The sequence below is a fragment of the Mytilus trossulus genome, chromosome 3, assembly GCF_036588685.1.
Source record: "Mytilus trossulus isolate FHL-02 chromosome 3, PNRI_Mtr1.1.1.hap1, whole genome shotgun sequence".
Lineage (NCBI taxonomy): Eukaryota > Metazoa > Mollusca > Bivalvia > Mytilida > Mytilidae > Mytilus > Mytilus trossulus.
The window spans coordinates 9,232,369-9,252,928 of record NC_086375.1 but is presented as its reverse complement, the minus strand read 5'-3'; the positions used below and the strand labels follow the sequence as shown (position 1 = coordinate 9,252,928).

At 30.6% G+C, this 20,560-nt stretch overlaps 2 protein-coding genes across 3 annotated transcripts in view; both read right to left on the bottom strand.

The window, feature by feature from the left end:
* The window catches only part of LOC134710107 (fermitin family homolog 2-like), a 35,645-nt gene extending 24,733 nt beyond the window's left edge, over nucleotides 1-10,912 (bottom strand). The window contains exons 1-3 of one of the 2 annotated variants that reach the window (XM_063570305.1): nucleotides 10,891-10,912; nucleotides 6,275-6,532; nucleotides 767-1,000 (exon numbers count right to left, since the gene is read on the bottom strand). In XM_063570305.1, coding sequence (XP_063426375.1) covers nucleotides 767-1,000; nucleotides 6,275-6,398 — 358 coding nt within the window. In that variant the 5' untranslated portion in view covers nucleotides 6,399-6,532; nucleotides 10,891-10,912. Of the gene's footprint in view, nucleotides 1-766; nucleotides 1,001-6,274; nucleotides 6,533-6,725; nucleotides 6,917-10,890 lie in introns of those variants that run through there. The other variant, XM_063570304.1, reaches the window with a different exon arrangement.
* Nucleotides 10,913-10,981: 69 nt separating this feature from the next.
* The window catches only part of LOC134710109 (tetratricopeptide repeat protein 8-like), a 40,297-nt gene continuing 30,718 nt past the window's right edge, over nucleotides 10,982-20,560 (bottom strand). The window contains exons 10-11 of the mRNA XM_063570308.1: nucleotides 17,377-17,460; nucleotides 10,982-11,227 (exon numbers count right to left, since the gene is read on the bottom strand). Coding sequence (XP_063426378.1) covers nucleotides 11,111-11,227; nucleotides 17,377-17,460 — 201 coding nt within the window. The 3' untranslated portion in view covers nucleotides 10,982-11,110. The remainder of the gene's footprint in view (nucleotides 11,228-17,376; nucleotides 17,461-20,560) is intronic.

The window sequence follows — 20,560 nt, the reverse complement described above, 5'->3', positions numbered from 1 at the left end:
AATAAGTCTCACGCCTTTCCCTGTTTAGTAAGTAGTGACTAAGCAGTATATAAAGAATCTAATGAAGACTTGATATCTTTAACATCGATGCATGAGATTATTTGAAATCATGACATCTTGATGATGGTATTTTTAGCATGGAGCATAATTTTAGAAAGTATGGCAACATTACATACAAAGTGAATCAGTTAATATTATTCATCACTCATTGTGCCAATTATCTAAAATATATATATACTGGTTTGTTTGATTTTTTTTTTTGTATAATTTTTTTAACCTGACATCGTTCAAAATCAGACCATTTCCACAAGAGGATATCCCTAGTATGATTGATGGAAGTTAATTGTCTGTAATATCATACAAAAAGAATCAACAATGAATTGATGCCAAAATATTTTGTTTTTTTCTAACCAAGGGATCTCTATCATGTCTAAATTGGTCACTGATTACTCTAAATTGACAGGAACTACTTTTAAATATATTTTAGTCTGACAACATCGGACAGCATTTTTTGATGATTTGATGCCAAGATGTTCCTCATCTATAAATTTCGATTCTACATAAATAAGAATAGGTACAGTGAGTGTGGAATGAGATTAATTAGCTATTAACCCAGTCTCCATCTTAATATTTACTGGTAAAAGCCAATGTTTGTTTTTAATACACTTCAACTATGCCAGAACTATTCGGAAGTATGAAGCAATTATTGTTTTTGGCCGGTGATCATAGTAATCCATTATCATACTGTATGATAAACGATAATTACCTAATTCTTTACAGAGCTGAACCACAGCGGAGAAAACTTTACATGAAAAGTCCATTCTCAGCTCGAGGATTTGTAAATCTGGGATTTGTACTTTCAGTACTTTGTGCATAGGTGTGAACAAAAGGCGTGCATCAGCCCCTACTCCGTACTGATCTAATGTTGTACGAGGCCTGGATAACCACACATTTTTATCTGGCCACCAGAGGGCATGATCTGACCAGTCCATAGCAATATCTGTAAAATAAAGTTTGATAAATATTCAAAATGCATTTAAAACATGGCATATATACACCTTGGTATCTTGGTATCTAATATCATACTATCTTATCTACAACTTGATGAAAATTAAATTATTACTATGGTTTGCACATAAATACAGAACAGTACACTCCGCTTAAGCTTTGATTGGGACTCTTCAAGATATTTCATGAGAAGTCAGTTCATTGGTGTTTATTTATTGCTCTTTCTCATATTTTGAAAAAATTATCATATATAAATTAATATATCAATAGTTTTCTGATTATACAAATGAAACAAACTTTACATCCATTTCATGTACATGATGTACAGTACTAGTAGTAACAGTGGGTAGGTTGGAATACCATAAAATCTTGTCTAGTTTTGTGGTCAATTCATACTAAGGACAATTGATCACCAAAATAAAACCAACATCTGCATGGCTAGTCATGATAGTGTAGTTGCTGCGTGCAAACAACTTTGTCTCTAATATCTTTATCAATAAACGCAAAACTTGAAATGCAGCACATTATATCATCAACTTAGAGAACATTTAAAACAATTTTACATGATTCAAATGCAACTTTAATCTAAGGCAGGCTGCAATAATGAATGAATCATGTCTTTGACACCTGTATGGACTTATTCTAAGACACCAAAACAAGATTCCAGTGCAAATGTATATCTATAAATTTAGAATAAATATGTAAATACTATCTTTTAAATCAGATAAGTTTCATCTGTCCTTTTATTACATGTATTATGTCATGTACATGTACATGTACATTGTATGTGCACTTAATTTACTAAACTTTAATATTGGAGTATTAGTTGTTTGTTCTTTTTAGTGATGTTCATTTTTTACAGGACAGTGTCAGATTTTCTAAGTCTGACTTCAAGTTTTATTAGTCCCTTTCATGCCCTATGATTTTTTGGGGGGTTAATATACATTCGTGATCCATTGTACATTGTACATGGAAAAACTATCATGCAAATTGGTGTATTGAAAATTTAAATGAGATTGCAGATGTGGTATGTTTGCTGCTTATCACACAACTGTAGCTATATCTTACAGAGACAGACCAATGCAAGTCTCCTTTGAAGATGAAAGCCATTCTTGGACAACATGGTACTTTAACCTCATTCAGAGTATCAACAACAAAAACACACTAAAGAATATGATAACATCTTGAGATGAACTCATTTAGAAAAATGATAATACTGATAGCTTTATTTCTAGATCTGAAGTAATCTTTCAAATTGCTCCTCTTTATTAGAGATGTTCTATTAATGCCCATCATTTTTAATAATCTTTTGCTCCTCTTCACAAGAGAGGTTCTTAAAATATTGATTTGCAGATTAAAAACTGTTGACTATAAATCTTAAAACAGACAAAACAGCAGTCCTTCCTGTTGATAATGTTGCGATAAGGGAGATTTGATAATCTGAAATAATCTTTGTATAACATTCATCCTCCCCCGCTATGTTGACATAATAAGGTTAAAATATTGAGGCCAAATTTCTATAACCAATATTTTTAAATACTCTTTTTAACTAGATTAGAATACATGTACATCTATAATTGTGAATTTTGGCATTTCCACACCCACTTACAATGTATTGTGATGAGTGGCCAATCGATGTTTGCCCAAATTCTAATTTTAATTCTGTTGAAATATTGAATAAGCAAACAAGATTCTCAAAAATGAACCCATGACTGCTACTTTATGACCTACATGTATGAGCACATACATGTATATGACAGCATTTGTTTGTACATTCATGATTGTTGATGCATTCAGTAATCATCACTTCTTTGAAATGGCAGATCCACTGACTTAACGGCTATGTAATCTTTACATAATGAACTTTTAACTCCTACATTGTAAGCCTGCAGAAAGTGTTTATCTTCTTGCAATGGCCCAATTTACATTAAACTGGTTTTTACCAACTTTAAAATATCCTACAATAATGTATATTTGCTGAATAAATATAAATGCTATGTAATACACAGATTTTTAAAGCTGATTGTATGGGAGATCTGGCATTTGCAATAGTTACAATGATACAACAGTACTAGTTTGTAATACATTTTCAAACATCCAGATTTAAAATTTCAAGGACATTTGGCAAATGAAACTTATAAACGCCACCCAATATTACATTGTACATGTATTTTTTGTCTGGTTATCTAGCAGGAATCAATGTTCAATAATGAATTATCGTTTTAAGTACAGGAATAAATGAATAGAAAACAATGTTAAGCTGTGTAATTGATTGTCGGAGGAAATTAGATCATATCAAATGCTTGCTATTAATCTAATCAATAGAATTTGATATGAATGAAATTGATTTTTAATCGCAAAAATCAGTACTAATACTATGTTTAATTGGATTCTGTGTAAAACATTTCTATCATATTCTATAAATGAGGATAAACAATCGAATCAGAAATATCAAATTTCATCCTTTTATAATATTTATATTCTAACTTTTTGGGGACATAAAAGTCATATGGACTGCGACAACATGTGTCTTTGAAAACACTAGCCCAAATGATGACCATCATGTACATGACCAGATGATGTACAATGTAACCTTCCATAGTGAGCAACCTCATACAATTAGGTAATAAAATAAGTAAGCTAAAAGAGGCCCAGCCATGACAAAATGTGAATCAGTTAAAAATAGTTGGCCTAAATCATGACGTATAAAAAAACAAACAAATATTATTGTCAGCAAAAAGGAATAAAATTTGAAGCGAATTTAAGTTGATAATTGAAGGAAGTCACAAAATGTACTGCACTATCCTACATGGAAATACATCAAAGAAACTGTTACTTAAAATAAACAAATGTACCAAGAGCATCCATTGTACACAAATGTATTTAAAAATATTAATATGCATTTATGTAAATCTCTAATGCATTTAGAATTTTAACTAGTATACAAATATTTCTGAAATGCATTTGTGCATATTAATATTACGTTTTACAATTACATGTTTTTATGCTTGAGCATAAGCTGCACATAACACTTATTGTATAAATTTGGTTTTGAACTTGAGTTTCCTACATCATATTGTACCTGTCCATCCAACATTAAAAAAAATTAAATCGTGAAATATTTGTTCACCTCCGTGAAACATTTGTTCACCTCATTAAATCATAAGAACGTTGGAAGTTCAACTCAAATAATAGACATACAAGAATATAATGTATATTATTTGACCTATAAATCATAACTAAACATTTTTATTTGTTTAAACTTCTTGGTCCATTACACATAAATAGGCCAAGATAGGTAACTACCAAATTCCATATCCTTTATAAATAGTTTATCTAATGGGCGTCATTTAATGGGTCACTGAGTTATTGTAAACTAAAATATCCCACTATCATTGCGAATGGTTGATAACACTATCTTGTATATATCTCATGATTGGGCTAATTATCAGCTTGAAATTAGCAATTAAATTTATCCATACTATTAGGTCCTATACAATGACCTTTAAATGATGTAAAATTTTTAGAATAACATATCATTAAACATTGAATGCTGGGCACCATATATTTATCAGGAAATTAAACAAATTTAATGAAACAATATACATGTTTTATGTACATTTATACATGTATATAACACATGTAGAAATTTCTAGTACCTACTTTTTTGGGTATATTTGTTTATGCAAAAAAACAAATTCGTTATTGACAATTTTGGTAAAGCTAAATATTCTATTTAATTTAGGCAGTGTTGTACATATATAAAGCCAAATATTTGTCAAGTAAAAAAGATGAGAAAAATAGAGATAAAATAAAATGCTACATTGTAAATTTGTAATCAATGTATGATGATATACACATTTTGTACAAAGTATACATTGAAATTAATAGATTTTAATTTATATATCTATTTACATGTATATCAATTGACAATATTTTATAGATAAGTTCAAACCAAATTCAAATTAGAAACTTCCTGCAGGAAGAGATACAAGGCAAAGCTTCTGTTCATATTTTTTATTTTTCTGTTTTGCTTCCTGCATCAAACTTTCCATGCATGCATTTCTTATCTACTGCCTTAAAGCTTGCTATGGTTATCATGGTTATGTTTGAGGTATTTTTGACTCTTTTATATTAGAATCCTTTTCCGCGGGGGGGGGGGGGGGGGGGGATAGGATGGGTCCTGATCTTGAAATCCCGGGTTTAAAAAAGAATTTCCGGATCCTGAAGTCCCGAGCTTAAAAACACCCGATCCCGGAGTCCCGATAAAGGTCATATCCCCCCTCTTTTCCCTTATTCTAGAATTGTGTCAAAAATTTACCCTTCCTCCATTCAGAATTTGTAAATGTAATACATGTAATGTATGAAAACACGAAAACTTGTCTTATCAGGGCCTTTTATAGCTGACTATGCAGTATGGGCTTTGCTCATTGTTGAAGGCTGTACGGTGACCTATAGTTGTTAATGTTTGTTTTATTTTGGTCTTTTGTGGATAGTTGTCTCATTGACCATTTTTTGACAATCATATACATGTAAACCACATCTTCTTTTTTATAGTAAATATATACATTGTACATGAATTATACATGTATTGTTAACATGTAAGCTTTGACTCTAAAAACAAATACATATGTAAAACTACAGTTTTTGTACATTAGAAGGACAGGTTTGTCTTAATCCTGACACCTTTTTAACTTTACATCACATCTACAATGTACATGTACTTTGAGATTTGATAAGAATCAAAGATAGATATGGTTACCCATAACATTTTACAATTAATCCTCACACATGGAGTATCCCGCTCCTGCTTTCATTTACGTTAGGAGACCCTTTACCATGTTAACTATATTGGGTTTTGTTTATGTTTATATTATTACGGTTTGATTAACTCTTGATTATGTTAAAGGATAGTGTTGGGTTAGATCTACAGTGCATGTAAGGTAAATATAGCCATACATTTGTACAGGGCCGTGTGGGTCCCCTTAAATAACTGGTATCCCACCCAGGACCCCCACTCAACCTGACATGTACATATGTATAAAGATAGAAAATAACTCTAGTGGAAAGGGGGGTAGGAGGGGTCCTGAACCAGAAATCCAGGGCTTAAAAACACCTGAACCCGGAGTCCTGATTAAGGTACTATCCCCCTCTCTAGTGGACTGGTACTAGAGCTACATTCTTTTCATGGACATTTATATGTATAAAATTGTAACTACTTTAACGTGTACCATGTGTGTATTTTACAACTGGTACCCAAACTTACCTAAAGCTTCAACTAACTTCACCATAACACCTCCCATGTGAAGGTCACCAGTCACCCTCAGGGTCCGTTCTACAGCCAAGTCAGTCACATTTATATTTAATTCCCAAGAACCATCCATAGCCATTTTGTTGATGGTTTTGAATATAGAAATAAATCACACTAATCCGGAAATATTTTAGGCTGGGTCAAAACGGATGTGTATAAACTTTTTACTACATAATCCACAGTAGGCTTTTTCTTTGATTTTCAGCTACCCATCTGTTCCAATATAAAAACGAAAGTATATCGATTTCCAATTAAAAACGAAACTATATCTTATATGTGAGAAATCAGATAAATAGTTCAACAGCACACATAGAGCGATTGTATTACAACTTTTTATAGGTCAAACTTCTGGCAATGGCCGATCCCGTACTTTATTACTAAAGAACTGATTGTGTTGTCTACTCACCATTACATTTGTACTTGACAAAAGTTGATTTGATTTCCGGTTGTTATTCCAGATAATGATGATATAAAAAGCACTCAAGCAAGTCCAAAGTTAAAAGTAAACAATACAATGTTCGTAATTCATTTCGCAGTTTATGACTCAAACTTTATCAACTTCCCTATTTGGAGCGCACTTACCATGTACATGAAACTTTTTTGTAAGATTGGATCTGATTGGATGATATTTTTATCTGCACTTGGGGTGTCCCAGATTTTCTATTTCCATTTAATTTTCTTTCCCAAAAATCTATCAAATCGTTGTTTATATTTACCTTAGAAGTTTAATTGAAACCATATTCCGAAATAGAATAATAACTCAGATAAAGTTAAACTAGACATTGGTAATTAGAATAGAAGCTTTATTTACTGGGATAGCCCAACATTCCATTGCGGCAGTTGTCCAATCAAAAGATATTTTGTTTTGTAATAGGAATTCCAACCTCAAGTGCCTTCTTCGACGTCCGCGCAGGGAACTTTTGCTATTAGTTTTCATTTGCTTTTAAAATAAGCATTTGTATAGTATTACATGTATTAAGAACTGTACAAATCAAAGGCATTATTATTTTTAATTTAAGTAAAACATTACCATACTGGATAAATTACTGTATGCCATAACCATTTAATGTAAATGTGTTTGTGCTAATTAAATATTGTCTATTGTATAAAGAGGACAATATAATAGATATAGTAAAATAAAATATGAAAAGAAGAGGGACATTAGTTTTGCCAGTCAACATCTCTTGAGAAGTGACCCCTATAATATATATGTGTTGTTGTTTTTTGGTTTTTTTGTTTTTTTTTTAAATAAAATAGATTTTTTTACTGTGCCGATCTATCTAGATATGTCATTTGCACTACATGTGGCTTTACAGAAAAGCTTACTGATACACTATTGTTCCAACATTTATTCTGAACGTCTTAATTTGTGTTAAGACTACTGTAACACAGCTGTAGTAATTTCAGGTGCATCATATTTCAAAAACTAAAACTTTCATTGATATAAAGTATTTTGTAGATTCTTTCATTCTTCCTACAGCTTAAAACTGTATGGGGTATCTTAAATTTTCTATAGATGGTATGTGAAGCATGACTGCTCATGATTGTCACACTATATCATTCATATTGATCCATTCAATTTTGTTTTTACTACAAAGTATTGACTCAAAAAATTTGAATATCATTTTACAATTTAAAACTGGTTGCAAGAATTGTCACCCACTCACAAATAACATGGTTTGGAGTAACTTAAACCCTCATTAACAAAAATCTTCAATTGACAATCCTTCAGAAGAAGGAAGGAAAGAGACTAGGTCATTCATAAAAATTGTCCTGCATCATTTAATAAGCATACTCATATCAACAGAATCTTAAATATTCCATGGTTAGTTCACACTACTTATAATTTAATGATTTATGTCATTACTGTGCATTACCTGTTGCAGAAAAAAAGCAAAATAATTTTACATAATTTCTGCAGTGAAAATAAAACTTTTACATCTCTGATGTTGTGTACTGAATGCAGTCCTTTCAAATGATAATAGCTTATTGATGCTTTTTGTTTATAACTTGGTATAAAAGACTGAAGCTTGAATAAAAATAAATGTGTTTCTGCTAACCAGACATATTTTTAGTAGAGATTTTTCTTCATTTTTGAAAATGTTTGCCTTAATCCTACCTACCCTATTTTTGGGGACAGGTTAGTAGAAAAATAAGTATATTTTTTTGAAAGCTTTTTATTCTAGTTTATATCAAACCTTGATATAATTATCATTTGTGGGTTCAAAATCCATAGGTATTACTAACACTGCAGAAAAAAGATAAAGATAAAGATGACCTCACAAGATAGTTTTCACTTAATATAGGGGGGACTTTAAAGCTGGTTTCACTATATTCTAGTTTTTGCTGGAGGTTGGAGTTGGAGGGGTTGACAATTGTCTAAATCTAAAGCTAACGGGCTATTATTTGAACTTGAAATTATTTTTTCATTATGGAATTTGCAAAATTTCTTGTGCTTGAAATTTTCATATAGATTCCATGTTTATTTGGTATTATAATGTTTTGAGAGGTTCATAACACTTTTCATACAATGCATTTTGTATAGATAGTGTTGTGCGCGTCACAGTTCATTATATTGAAAATGTACTATCTTCTTTGTAATAGAATGTGTTGTGCGCAGCACAGAACATTAAAGTACAGAATAAACATGAATTTTATTAAAAATATCAAGCACAAGAAATTATGCAAATTCCATAATTAATAATAATTCCAAGTTTAAATAATAGCCTGTTAGCTCCTGATACATTATGAGTGCTTATAGTTATCCTGAATACATGTACCATAGGATGAAATCTAGATGTCCATCATTTTTATGATTTTCTGTAGTCAGGATGCTGTCTATCTAATAGTTACTGCACAGGCGCGGATCCAGAGGGGGGGGGGGGGGTTCCAGGGGTTGGAACCCCCCCTTTTTTTTTTGACGATTAATGCATTTGAATGGGGAAATATAATTGGAACCCCTCTTTGTCCTGGGTTAGGAACACCTATTTATTTATAACTATACTGAATTAGTAGCTGTATTTTTTCATGGACATAAGTGATAGTGACAAACAGCAAATAAATTTATGTCTGCCTTCTCATAACTACTCATGTAAACAAGATATGGATTGGCACACTTTACAAGACAGTATGAATAAATTATAGAGTATATTTGGTAAACTGACAAATGTTTAAATACCTACTTATAAATAATGTATATGTTATTGTTTTTATCTATATAGATTTAGGCCATGTGATAAATTTCATCAAAAAAGACAACTGTAATCCAAGTTTATTGCTTGAGTGCCTACAAACAATGCAAAATATTTCTACATGCATAAAAATAGGATCTTTTATTAAAAGTTTTTTTTAACCAAATATTGGTCATTATCCTTTTGGCACAATTTTAAATGTGTGTCTGCTCATGCTTCACTCTGGATCAATACATGTGAATTCTGTTTGAAATCTATTTCTACATGTGCTTGTAGAAGAGTTAGTGTTCTGTGTAAATGGCCTTTACTCTCTTGTTAATCCCTCACACTTTTTGTAATACAGAAAGTGTTATCTCATTTTTTCCCAGCAGAGTAAAATTTGTGGATCAAACTTTATTTTTATGACTGCTCATTATTCAAGACTATAAAAGACATTAATCAAATATAGGCAACAAACATGAAGATGTAGAATTTCATTATGAATTGTACTGGGACATACTTGAAACTCAACTTCCAATTTTCTTGGGATTACAGAAAAATGGGAGACTCAAATTCTTCAGATATTTGAAGAACTAACAATTTACTTTTTTATGATCTTTTTTTAGTAACAGAGACATATAGCAGTTCCTATTTATCTAACTTGGTAAAAGTACATTTAAGGAGAACAAGACACAAACCTAATTGTCAACTTCTTAAAAGTTACATACAAATATTATCTCATTAATTAAAATGTGTGGACAAAATGTTACAATTCAGAAAATTAAATAAAAGACAAGCCACCCATCTGTGTTTCTATATAAAAATCTGACCAAATTATATTACTTTTTATCACTTATAAAATTAGTGCATTATCATTTTTTATAAAAAGAATCAAATTTATAATATATTATAAAAGGTATTAAGATATATATACAGACTAAATCTGTACCTTTATCAAGAATTATTCATATACTATTTCTGGATAGACTCTTGAGTATGCATGATAAGCTGGCTAAAATGAGAACAAGAATTGAAATTTCTTTTAAACAAGATTTAAATTAAACTTGAAAGGTACAAATATAAAAAGTTTTGCAGAAATATAAAAATAACAAACACTTGCGTAATGTACAGTAAAACTTATTTATACAAGACCACTTTACGACTGAAGATTTTTGTCCACATTAGATATCTTCTCATACTGGTGTTTTATTTGCACAGTTTAAATTACTAAAGAATATTTACAGTGGGTTCCAATAAAGAGATAAATTAATGAGGTTTCTGTTTAAAAATTGGTTCAGATAAGACAGCTTCTACTGTATATCATCAAACATATTTTAACTTCAAGTATTTACATAAGGATATTTAACAAGAAATATGCAATTTGATAATGTTTCCCCTTACCTGAAATCTGTAGGCGAGTTCTCAACTATTTTTACAACATATAAATTCCCAATTATGGTGTGTCAGGGACGGATAAATAACAATATATAGAAAGAGGTGATTTAATTTAATACTACAACAAGTACAAAAAACATACATAACAATTGTAAACCAAGTCTGTCATTTCCATTTCATAAACTTATTAAATATATCACAGTAGAAGATTATTCTGACACTAATGTTACAGTAATGAAAAATGATGTTTCAGTTGCTTTAATAAATCTTTTGAGTCAACATGGTCTTGGAACGCATCCACCGCTCTCTTAGCTGCATTATAACTGCTCTGTAGATCACCCAACTAAAAAATAAAAAAAAAAAGAATTTAGAAATAAAGATACTTTGAGATTTCTTTATAAATTAAAGTAGATTTGTATTATACCTTGAACAGTGCTCTTAAGATTTATACCCTCTGCTCCTCGTATCTGAAAATCAAGTTAATAGTTCAGAAACTACATTTTCTCTAGATAGCCAAGGGTTATGATGAAGAGAAACAAGCAAGATAGTAACCTTTGACTAGCAAATATGTTGTACAAGGCCTTTTACCATTTACAGGAATGATTAGGGTTAATGTTATGCTATGGGAAACAAACAAAAATGAGTCAACAAAAAAGAATTAAAAAAATAATAGTTGCAATACGGTTTCATGAAATAAATATTTTTCAAATTTTACAAAGAAATATACCCTGTTGTCTATGGACATTGACATTAAGCATTATTATTATGTCATAACCGAACGTGCTTTAACAGTTTAGTCACAAAATCAAGATGAATGTGTTCATGGAATTTAAGTATAAATACCCAATCTGATTGCTTTTAAACAGAACAGCCAGAGAAGGCATACCTGTAGTTCACTTGACATACTTCGATATAAATCAACGGTGAACTTTAACTGCTAATAGAGGCTTCACTTTGAATTTGAGATGAAGAACAGCAATGTCAGTGCTAAACCTTTGCTTGGACTTTTATTAAGTGATTATAGGGATCTTTAGTCCTAAATTGTTAATTTTCATGCCCTACAGTACCCCCATTTTCTGTTACAATGTAACTCAAGGTTTTATCAAGTGTGTTAGTGGGTTTTTGAGTACTAAATTTACAATCCAATTCGACATTTTTTTCTCTACAATGTTACTTTAGGTGTTTAAAATTTATAGTTTTGCTTTTAAAAAAAGTAAGCAATGCACTTGCATTTTCATAACAGCAAACAAGAAAAGTGAACATTTTAATTGCAGTATGAATTATGAATGTTTTGAACAAATAAACAAGCCCCTTTTTCTGTTTCAATGTTTCTCAAGGTGTTATAAAAAAAATTACACTGTAAATGCTGTAATGCCTTTGCATTTTCTATGGAGCAAACAAGGCACAAGTTTCCCAGAATGATGCAGAAGGACTGTAGTTTGAGTCATCAATAGTAAGAACAAACAATACTTAATGCAATTCTTCAAATTAATGCATTTAACTGTTTGATTTGATGGATTATTATAACTTGTAATCTTGACAAACAGGATTTACGAAGAATAATTTTATATTTACTAAGAGATATCATAATCAATAGACACTCTCAGTTTTGAAAGACTTCAATGAATTCATTTTTGAAAAGAGCATCTTTTTTATTGATCAAATTCATACAAGAGTTGATAAACATTCTTTCAAATTCTCATCCCGTGAAAAAAATCTATCGATTAATGAAGTATATTTAAAGACAAGATTTTCCTCCCATTCATTTGATTCAGTGATTTTACCGATTGATCACATTTAGATAAAAAAGACTATTTAATGTAATTATTCAAAAGAAAGCAATGGTGTGCTATAATGAGGCAATTTTCAAGTAAATGCTTAATTAACCTTAAGAAAATAGGCATCACTGGGCAATCACTACTTATAAATTTTGTTCTACAAAATAGAATGTTAGGTGATCCGTGAACACAAGTTAACGTTAAAGGCCAACATAAAGTGACTTGTAGATGTATACGACTACATCATTTGATTTGGTCTGTGATAGAGAGTTGTCTCATTGGCAGTCATACCAAATCTTCTTATTTCTATATAGACATTTGGATTGGAATTTGATATTCATAAGTTGTTTGAATGACAATATTCAAGTGCAGAACATGCTAAGGGGCAAGCCTCCAGGTTGCAAAATTTTCCTGTGTGTAGAAGAGCCTTCTGGTTTTTTCTGCTCTTTAATTAGGTTGTTGTCTCTTAAACTCATTTCAGGTTTCAATTCTCAATTTTAAAAGGTTAGTTGTCATTGGTCCCTACTGTGATGATGTGATCTTTATATACAGGTTTTCTGATAAGGCTATTTCTCTTTGTTAAAGACTGTACAAGTGCTTATTATTGCTTGCATCCACTTCATTAGAACTTTTGTGGATAGTTGTCTTGTTGACAATCATATCACATCTCCTTAATTTTATATTGACTGTATTTCTATGGATAACTACCAGGAGATATAAATGGGTGCTTAGGAAGGGTTAACTTATAATGGATAAAATTGAGAATGGAAATGGGGAATGTGCCAAAGAGACAACAACCCGACCATAGCGCAGACAACAGCAGACGGTCACCAACAGATCTTCAATGCAACCATATATGTAACTTATAATGGAACTCATTTCTCTTAGGGAATCGTCTTTTAAAACAACATGCATAAATGTTTGACACTGGAAAGTAAGCAACCAACAATCAATGAATCTAATAGTCTAGGACATAGTAAGGTGAGAGTTCAACTTCTTACATTTTTGCAAGCTACTGGCAAACTCAATCACATATAAGTCAATCAACTTCAATTTGCTATTTTTGGTTTGATTGACAGGTAAACAACACCATTTTGATTTTGGCTTATTAAATGCTGTGAAAAGTAAACTGGTCTTATTACTAATATAAGGCTTCATTAAATATACAGAAAGAATAAAACATCCATTAGGCTAAGATGAGAAAAAATCAGTAGTTTTATGTAATTTAATAGTAGTTTTTGAAGTTATTTATTTTCAAACTGAAAAAAAAAGAATAAAAACCTTTTATCTTGATTAAAAAATAAGACTAAACACAGAGCTTTTATTCTTTAATGGTCATTTTATGTCCAATAAATTTGATTTAATGTTTTAAGTGAAATTGCTTCCTTTTATTTGTACATTTTCTTTGATAAAACTTGGTCACCAATAATTCTAATAAATATTTTGATAATAATTTTCAGTTTTATTGCAATAATTGAATATTTTTCAAGAATGTTGTAACTCAGAAAATCCAATAATTATCAATTTATTTTTACCAAGACATGTGGCCATTTTCAGCTTTAATAGCCTTAGATCTTTGTTAATGCCTGGTAAATTCACTTATATTGCATAATGTGTATTCCCCAGATAATTTGTATTAATGAAGTATAAACGATGACAATCAACCCCGCCAACCCCATTATTACAATTTTTCCGTCACAGGGAGAGAGGAAGTTGTTTTCTGTTTGATTATGGCAATTTAAAACTTGACACCAAATTTAGTTGTAAATACTCGATATCACAAAGTAAAAACAATAACAGATGTCATGTGACAAGGATATCAAATGGATCAAAGTATAAACAGCACTTTAATACAATGGTCAATACATTGATTAAATTCTGTGAATATTTCACAATCTTTTATCACTTACACCCAAAAGAACCAACATTATATCTCAATTAGCATGGCTGTGAAGAATTTCATCTATTTCACTATAAACCCAAGGGAACAAAAATTTGGTCCCTTCGAAAATGTTATTTTTGCTTGCTTCTTAGCATGGCTGTTTCAGACATTCCAACAGGAAAATTGCTTATTGTAAGTTTACAGTTGTGTTGTACTTTCCTGGAAACTTAAATTGCACTTTTCATCTTGTTTTTAATCTAATAAGCTTGTTCCTTTGCAGTGAATTTCTAAAACCTAACACTCACTTCTTGCAGTTGGTCAGATGCTTTTAATCATTATTTTCACTATACAGCCCTTATGGAATTAAACAAACCAAGACTAAAAGTGATATTAATTTAAATCCTGTATCTCAGCTCAACAGTTTACAAAAACAAAACATTGGCAAAAAAGTATGTGTCCAAAGTATGCCCAACTCCCACTATCATTTTCTATGTTCAATTGACTGTGAAATTGGTGTCAAAAATCTCATTTGCTTTAAAATTAGAAAGATCCTATCATAGGGAACATGTGTACCAAGTTTCAAGTTGTTTGGGACTTCAACTGCATCAAAAACTACCTTGACCAAAAACTTTAACCTGAAGAGGGACAGAAGGATGAACAGATGGACACATGCACAGACAATAAACACATAATGCTCCTAGGTGAGGTATAAAGAGAGTGACTGGTACATAGATGACAGGGGATAGAGAACAACCAAATTGATGTAATTTTTAAAGGAGACCAGTTTTTCTTCAATATGACGTCAATCATATTGGTAAGCAAACATAGGCTAATAAGCACAATTAGGAGAGCAGTTTACCACAAAATCAATGTAGGGAATATAAAATGCCCTGTATTTGCAAACTAATTATAAAAAAGAAGATGTGGTATGATTGTCAATGCTACAACTAAGTTGGCATTAATATTTTTCCCCCTCTTCCTGCCCCTGTTGGTGTTTCATAAGCATTTAATAAACATATTTTGACCCTCAAAGGTTTTGGCTATTATTTTTAAGACACTTTTGATCATTTTTCTTTTCATGTGTTTCATTTCTTAAACATCCTTGGCTTTCAAATTTTTGGCTATGGACGTTCAATGAAGGTTATTCTACAAAAACACTTTCTGACACATAAAAATTATTAAGTTGTTAAAAAAAATCTTTCTAATAATTGACACTCAGAGTTCATGACAAATGAAAATCTAAAAAAAACAACACATACAACTTATAAAGTATCGTTTTCATCATTAATTGACACTACAAAGGAGTAGGGGCATTAAGGCCTAGTTTTGGCCCAAGAAAATCAAATGTTTGATAACCATTTCAAATTGGCACATAATGTTTAGAAATGTATAGGGTCAAGAAATATAAATGAAACACATTATGATTTATATCTGATGACGTCAAAATTACGTCATAATATGTACTATTTTCACTAAAACGATGAAAAATACAGAATTTATGCAGTTTTCTGACTTTATTTCCGTTGTGGAAACAACCTGCGCAGCCGAGAAACAACATCATAATTTGACCAAAGCTTTATTATAACTATTGGCATTATCTCACCAAATATAAAGTTGTTTCTTGGGTGCGCACATACTTTTTCAGTCTAAAATATACTTAAAATTTGATGAAAAAACAAGGAAAATCACGAAATTTAACAAAATATGCAAATTAGGTTATGATTTGTTGTCATGGTAACTTGTTTGAGGTCAAATTTGTTTTGTTTTTCTTAGTACCTTATACCTTAGACAAGTTTTCAGTAATTTAAGAATATGTATGATAACTTTAAAATTTGTAGTAATTTTTGGGCCAAATAAGGGACTTTGCCCCTACTCCTTTGAGAAAACTAAATCATACTTGTATTATATTTGTGACTTGCACTAAATCTGTTGTGTCACAATGTCTTAAAAGTGCTGTAAATTGTTATTTCAGATATGTGGTTTATATCTGTCTACATCATTTGGTTTGACCACCATGGTTTATATCTTAAATTTCTACACATTTTGTGGTAATTAAGAAAATTATGCGGTTAAGACGAGGATGTCACTTGCAGTATTTTTTAGTGAAAAATGTCTATATACGTATTTGGACAGATGAATCCAGGTGTGGCTGCTAAGATGTGATGTTTTCCATTTATTTGTATATCAGCCACGTAATTTATAGTTTTCCTTTTGACCCTCAGGCTCTATGTGTTTGTCATTTGTTTGTTTGTTTATTTTAACTTCACCTACATTTGTAATATATTTCATGCAGTAAGAAAGAAGATACATTGACAATGCACTACATATTATAATCCTATGTAATTATTAAAATTGAGAAAAAACATGCTTGATTTTTTAACGATATAATTACTAATTACACTTGGCATAAAACACATCTCTCAAACATTTAACCTCATTATATTTTGGAAAGCTTTTCAATGCTGTGCTATTGAGAACATTAATTTAAGCCAATTTTTAGATTATTTTTTTAATTGTGTGAGTAGGGGGGGAGGACCTTCAGACTGGAAGGCAAAATACTTCAAACTTTTTTTTCTTTTATATAATCAGAACATTGTTTTGAATATCACAATATTTCCAATTATTTATCAGATGGACAACTGAACAAGGCTTGCTTGTTAGTGTCATGCAGGGCTATGGTTGAGGACTTGAGAAAATGTAAAACATAATTGTCCTAGTCAATAGTAGATTATCTGGCTTCCAACGTGCATTTCTCTAAAAAAAAACCTGCTTTCTCTGTTATAAGAGACCAAAAAAGATAACAAAATTAATGCACTGAAATATCATACATACCTGATCTGCTAAAGCGGCCCAATTATAATGTGGTTCATACATATGTGGAGATATTATAAAAGCTGCCTGGAAAAATGATCTTGCCTAAAAAACACAGAATATTCATTACTACATGGTTAAACTTTTAAGTATTATTAGCTGGTTGGGTTCAATGACATTTCTGTTCATTAGAAGACATGTCGTGGTAAGATTTAGCTTGAAAGGTAATGTGGATCCATAAGTATTTGTTGGATACCACTTTTCATAGATCTCATGGGTAAGGGACGACATCAAAAGTTCAATGTAGGATAAAAAACTTAATTCACATAGTTTTTTCACTGATCTTTTGATGTCGTCCTTAAAGGTTAACTTCAAATTTAAATTTTCAACAAATAATAAATTACAGAATTACAGACTTTGGCCAGACCCCCAAAATCAAGTATCACGAAAATATATTTGTTCCTTAATCCATGAAAACAAATAAACCTTTAGTAATGTAGAGTATGCTGACAAATCTGTATATTAAATGTAATAAATATATGGCTTTCACCAAGAGTCATACATTTATGTAGGTCACAATAACTTTACATGCAATGTATAAAAAAACAAATAAAAAGCTATTTTATCTCATGTGTTATACTTTACTGTACAGTTTCAACTTTTATTTCAAATAGGAAAAAAACCATGCATTTCTCTTTCATTATTTCTATCAGAAAGATATTACCAATTAAAATTGAAAAGCGAGCTGTTATTTTGAAAAAGAACCTCTCAAGATTTTAAATGAATTGTATAATATTTCAAATTAATGTTTACTTTTCATGATAAGACTACCATTTTACACCTTGCACCAATTGTAATTTGGACAAGAAAAATGTTAACTATTAACTTGGTATACTTTTTTTGTATAAAATAAGTCATACTCTGTATTCAATAAATAACAGTATCAAGCCTTAAGGTGCATTTTTGACATAAACAATTAATAATATCTGTGTATTAAATGTACAATAAATCTTTCACCTGTACACTTGTTACCAAAAGAGTAATGTACCATGCTACACTTTGTATGGGTCGTGATGTAACGTCATACCAACATTATGTTCTTTAATTTCAAAAGAGACAGCGTTTATAGTTTAGTAATGTCGTCATTACGATCTTTGATGTCACCTTGAACTTGTCTGACAGGAGTTTAAGGTTCGGTCTGATATTTAATGCTTTATTATGAATCAACATCCTTTAATGGTGTAACATGCATTGTGTAATCATACGTTTTTTGATTGAGTTAAGTCTGCCAATTGATATTTTATCGTATGTTTTTATATGTTGTGATGTTATGCTATTGTTTCAGAAAAAGGGAGAAGGTTTGGGCCCATTAAAACGTTTAATCCCGCTGCAAATGTTTGCACCTGTCCTAAGTCAGGAATCTGATGTACAGTAGTTGTCGTTTGTTTATGTAATATATACGTGTTTCTCGTTTCTCGTTTTGTTTATATAGATTAGACCGTTGGTTTTCCGGTTTGAATGGTTTTACACTAGTTATTTTGGGGCCCTTTATAGCTTGTTGTTCGGTGTGAGCCAAGGCTCCGTGTTGAAGGCCGTACTTTAACCTATAATGGTTTAATTTTTTAATTGTTGTTTGGATGGAGAGTTCTCTCATTGGCACTCACACCATATCTTCCTATATCTATTACATGTATACAGATAATACATGTAACTGTTTGAATTACATGTTTGTAACAAGAGTCTTTGGTGTTTTAAACTTGACCTCACTTTAAAAAGGTCATAAGGTTAAAAAAAATGAATACTCAATTGAAGAAGACAAACATACTTAGAACTTGAGCCTTAGAACTGGAAAGAAACAATTTGCTGCAACAATTTTTTTTTAACTTCATAACCCAACTTAAATAAAAAGTCAAACGGTTATTTTTTTTTATATCAAATGGAAAGAGCATTTTTGAATCATGATATATATACAGGAAGACTAAAAACTGGGAACTTAAGCGATATAAATTGACAGAAAACATTTAATGCCATCTATGTTTTCAATTCAATCCGTCTTAAACAAAAAAGGTCAAAGGGTTAAAAAAAAAATATCAAATAGAAAGAGCATTTTTGAACAATAGATATACAAAAGACATAAAAACTGGGAACTTAGGACATTTAAGTGGACACAAAACATTTGATAAATAGTTCTGTTACAAACTTAGACAAAGATTTATTAAAATTCTAATCAAATTAGCATATTTGAGAAAAAGGCCTGAGGATAATAATGACTCACAATGGAAGAAATATAACACACAAAATAAAAAAATCACAATAAAAAAAAACGTTATAAGAGCTAGGCAAATAGCTTCACGATTAAACATAAAAGATTTTATAATAATTCTATAATTTTTATCAAAATTGATTTAATAAATTGCACAAAAGGTCAAATTGGAGAACCACTTTTAAAATTATATGCAAATTTTTAGTAATCTAACTAATTTTATTTGATTAAGGTAAAACGGTTTCTGGTCATTAAAACTTGTTCTGAAGATGTATGGGAAAACTTTTTTTCGACTTATAAAAAGATTGTTGATTTCATTTCTTGTTGACTGTCAGTTAACCAAAAATATTTCAACAAGCAACAAAAATTAATAAAGTTGAAGGTTACAATACACCATTGTGGCTTATCCTGATTGGTTGATATGTGAGCCCTTAATTTTTTATTATTAGAGACTCGATCTTGCTTTCTGCAATATATCATAGGCCAAAAAAAAATTTCTTAGCCCTAATGGAAATGAGTTGTCTTCTCAACGCTAGGACGAGACATGTTTTTTTTAAGTGCAAAAGTGATAGCCATGGGAGATAAGTACAAGATACATTAAAAAAAGCAACGCAAACCTATTTTTTTGGACCAAAAAATACTGATCCAATAACTTTTCTGTAATTCTAGCAAGGTTTCTTAAAAAAAACACTTTCTAAAGTCTGTATCTCAAAAAAAGGCTATCATTGTCGCAAAATGAGGAAATTAATTGTTTATTTCAATCTATAGAAAAGTACCATCACAGTTTTTGTTTTTTGGCACTGTTACAAAACAAAAGTTTTAAAATGTGCATGCGGTGCATCCACTTAGCTATGATATCATGCTATATCATCTTGTACAAGCTAAAGCCAGAATGCCATTTGTATTTTTAAGTTCTGTAAATACAGAAATCATTGTGATTTT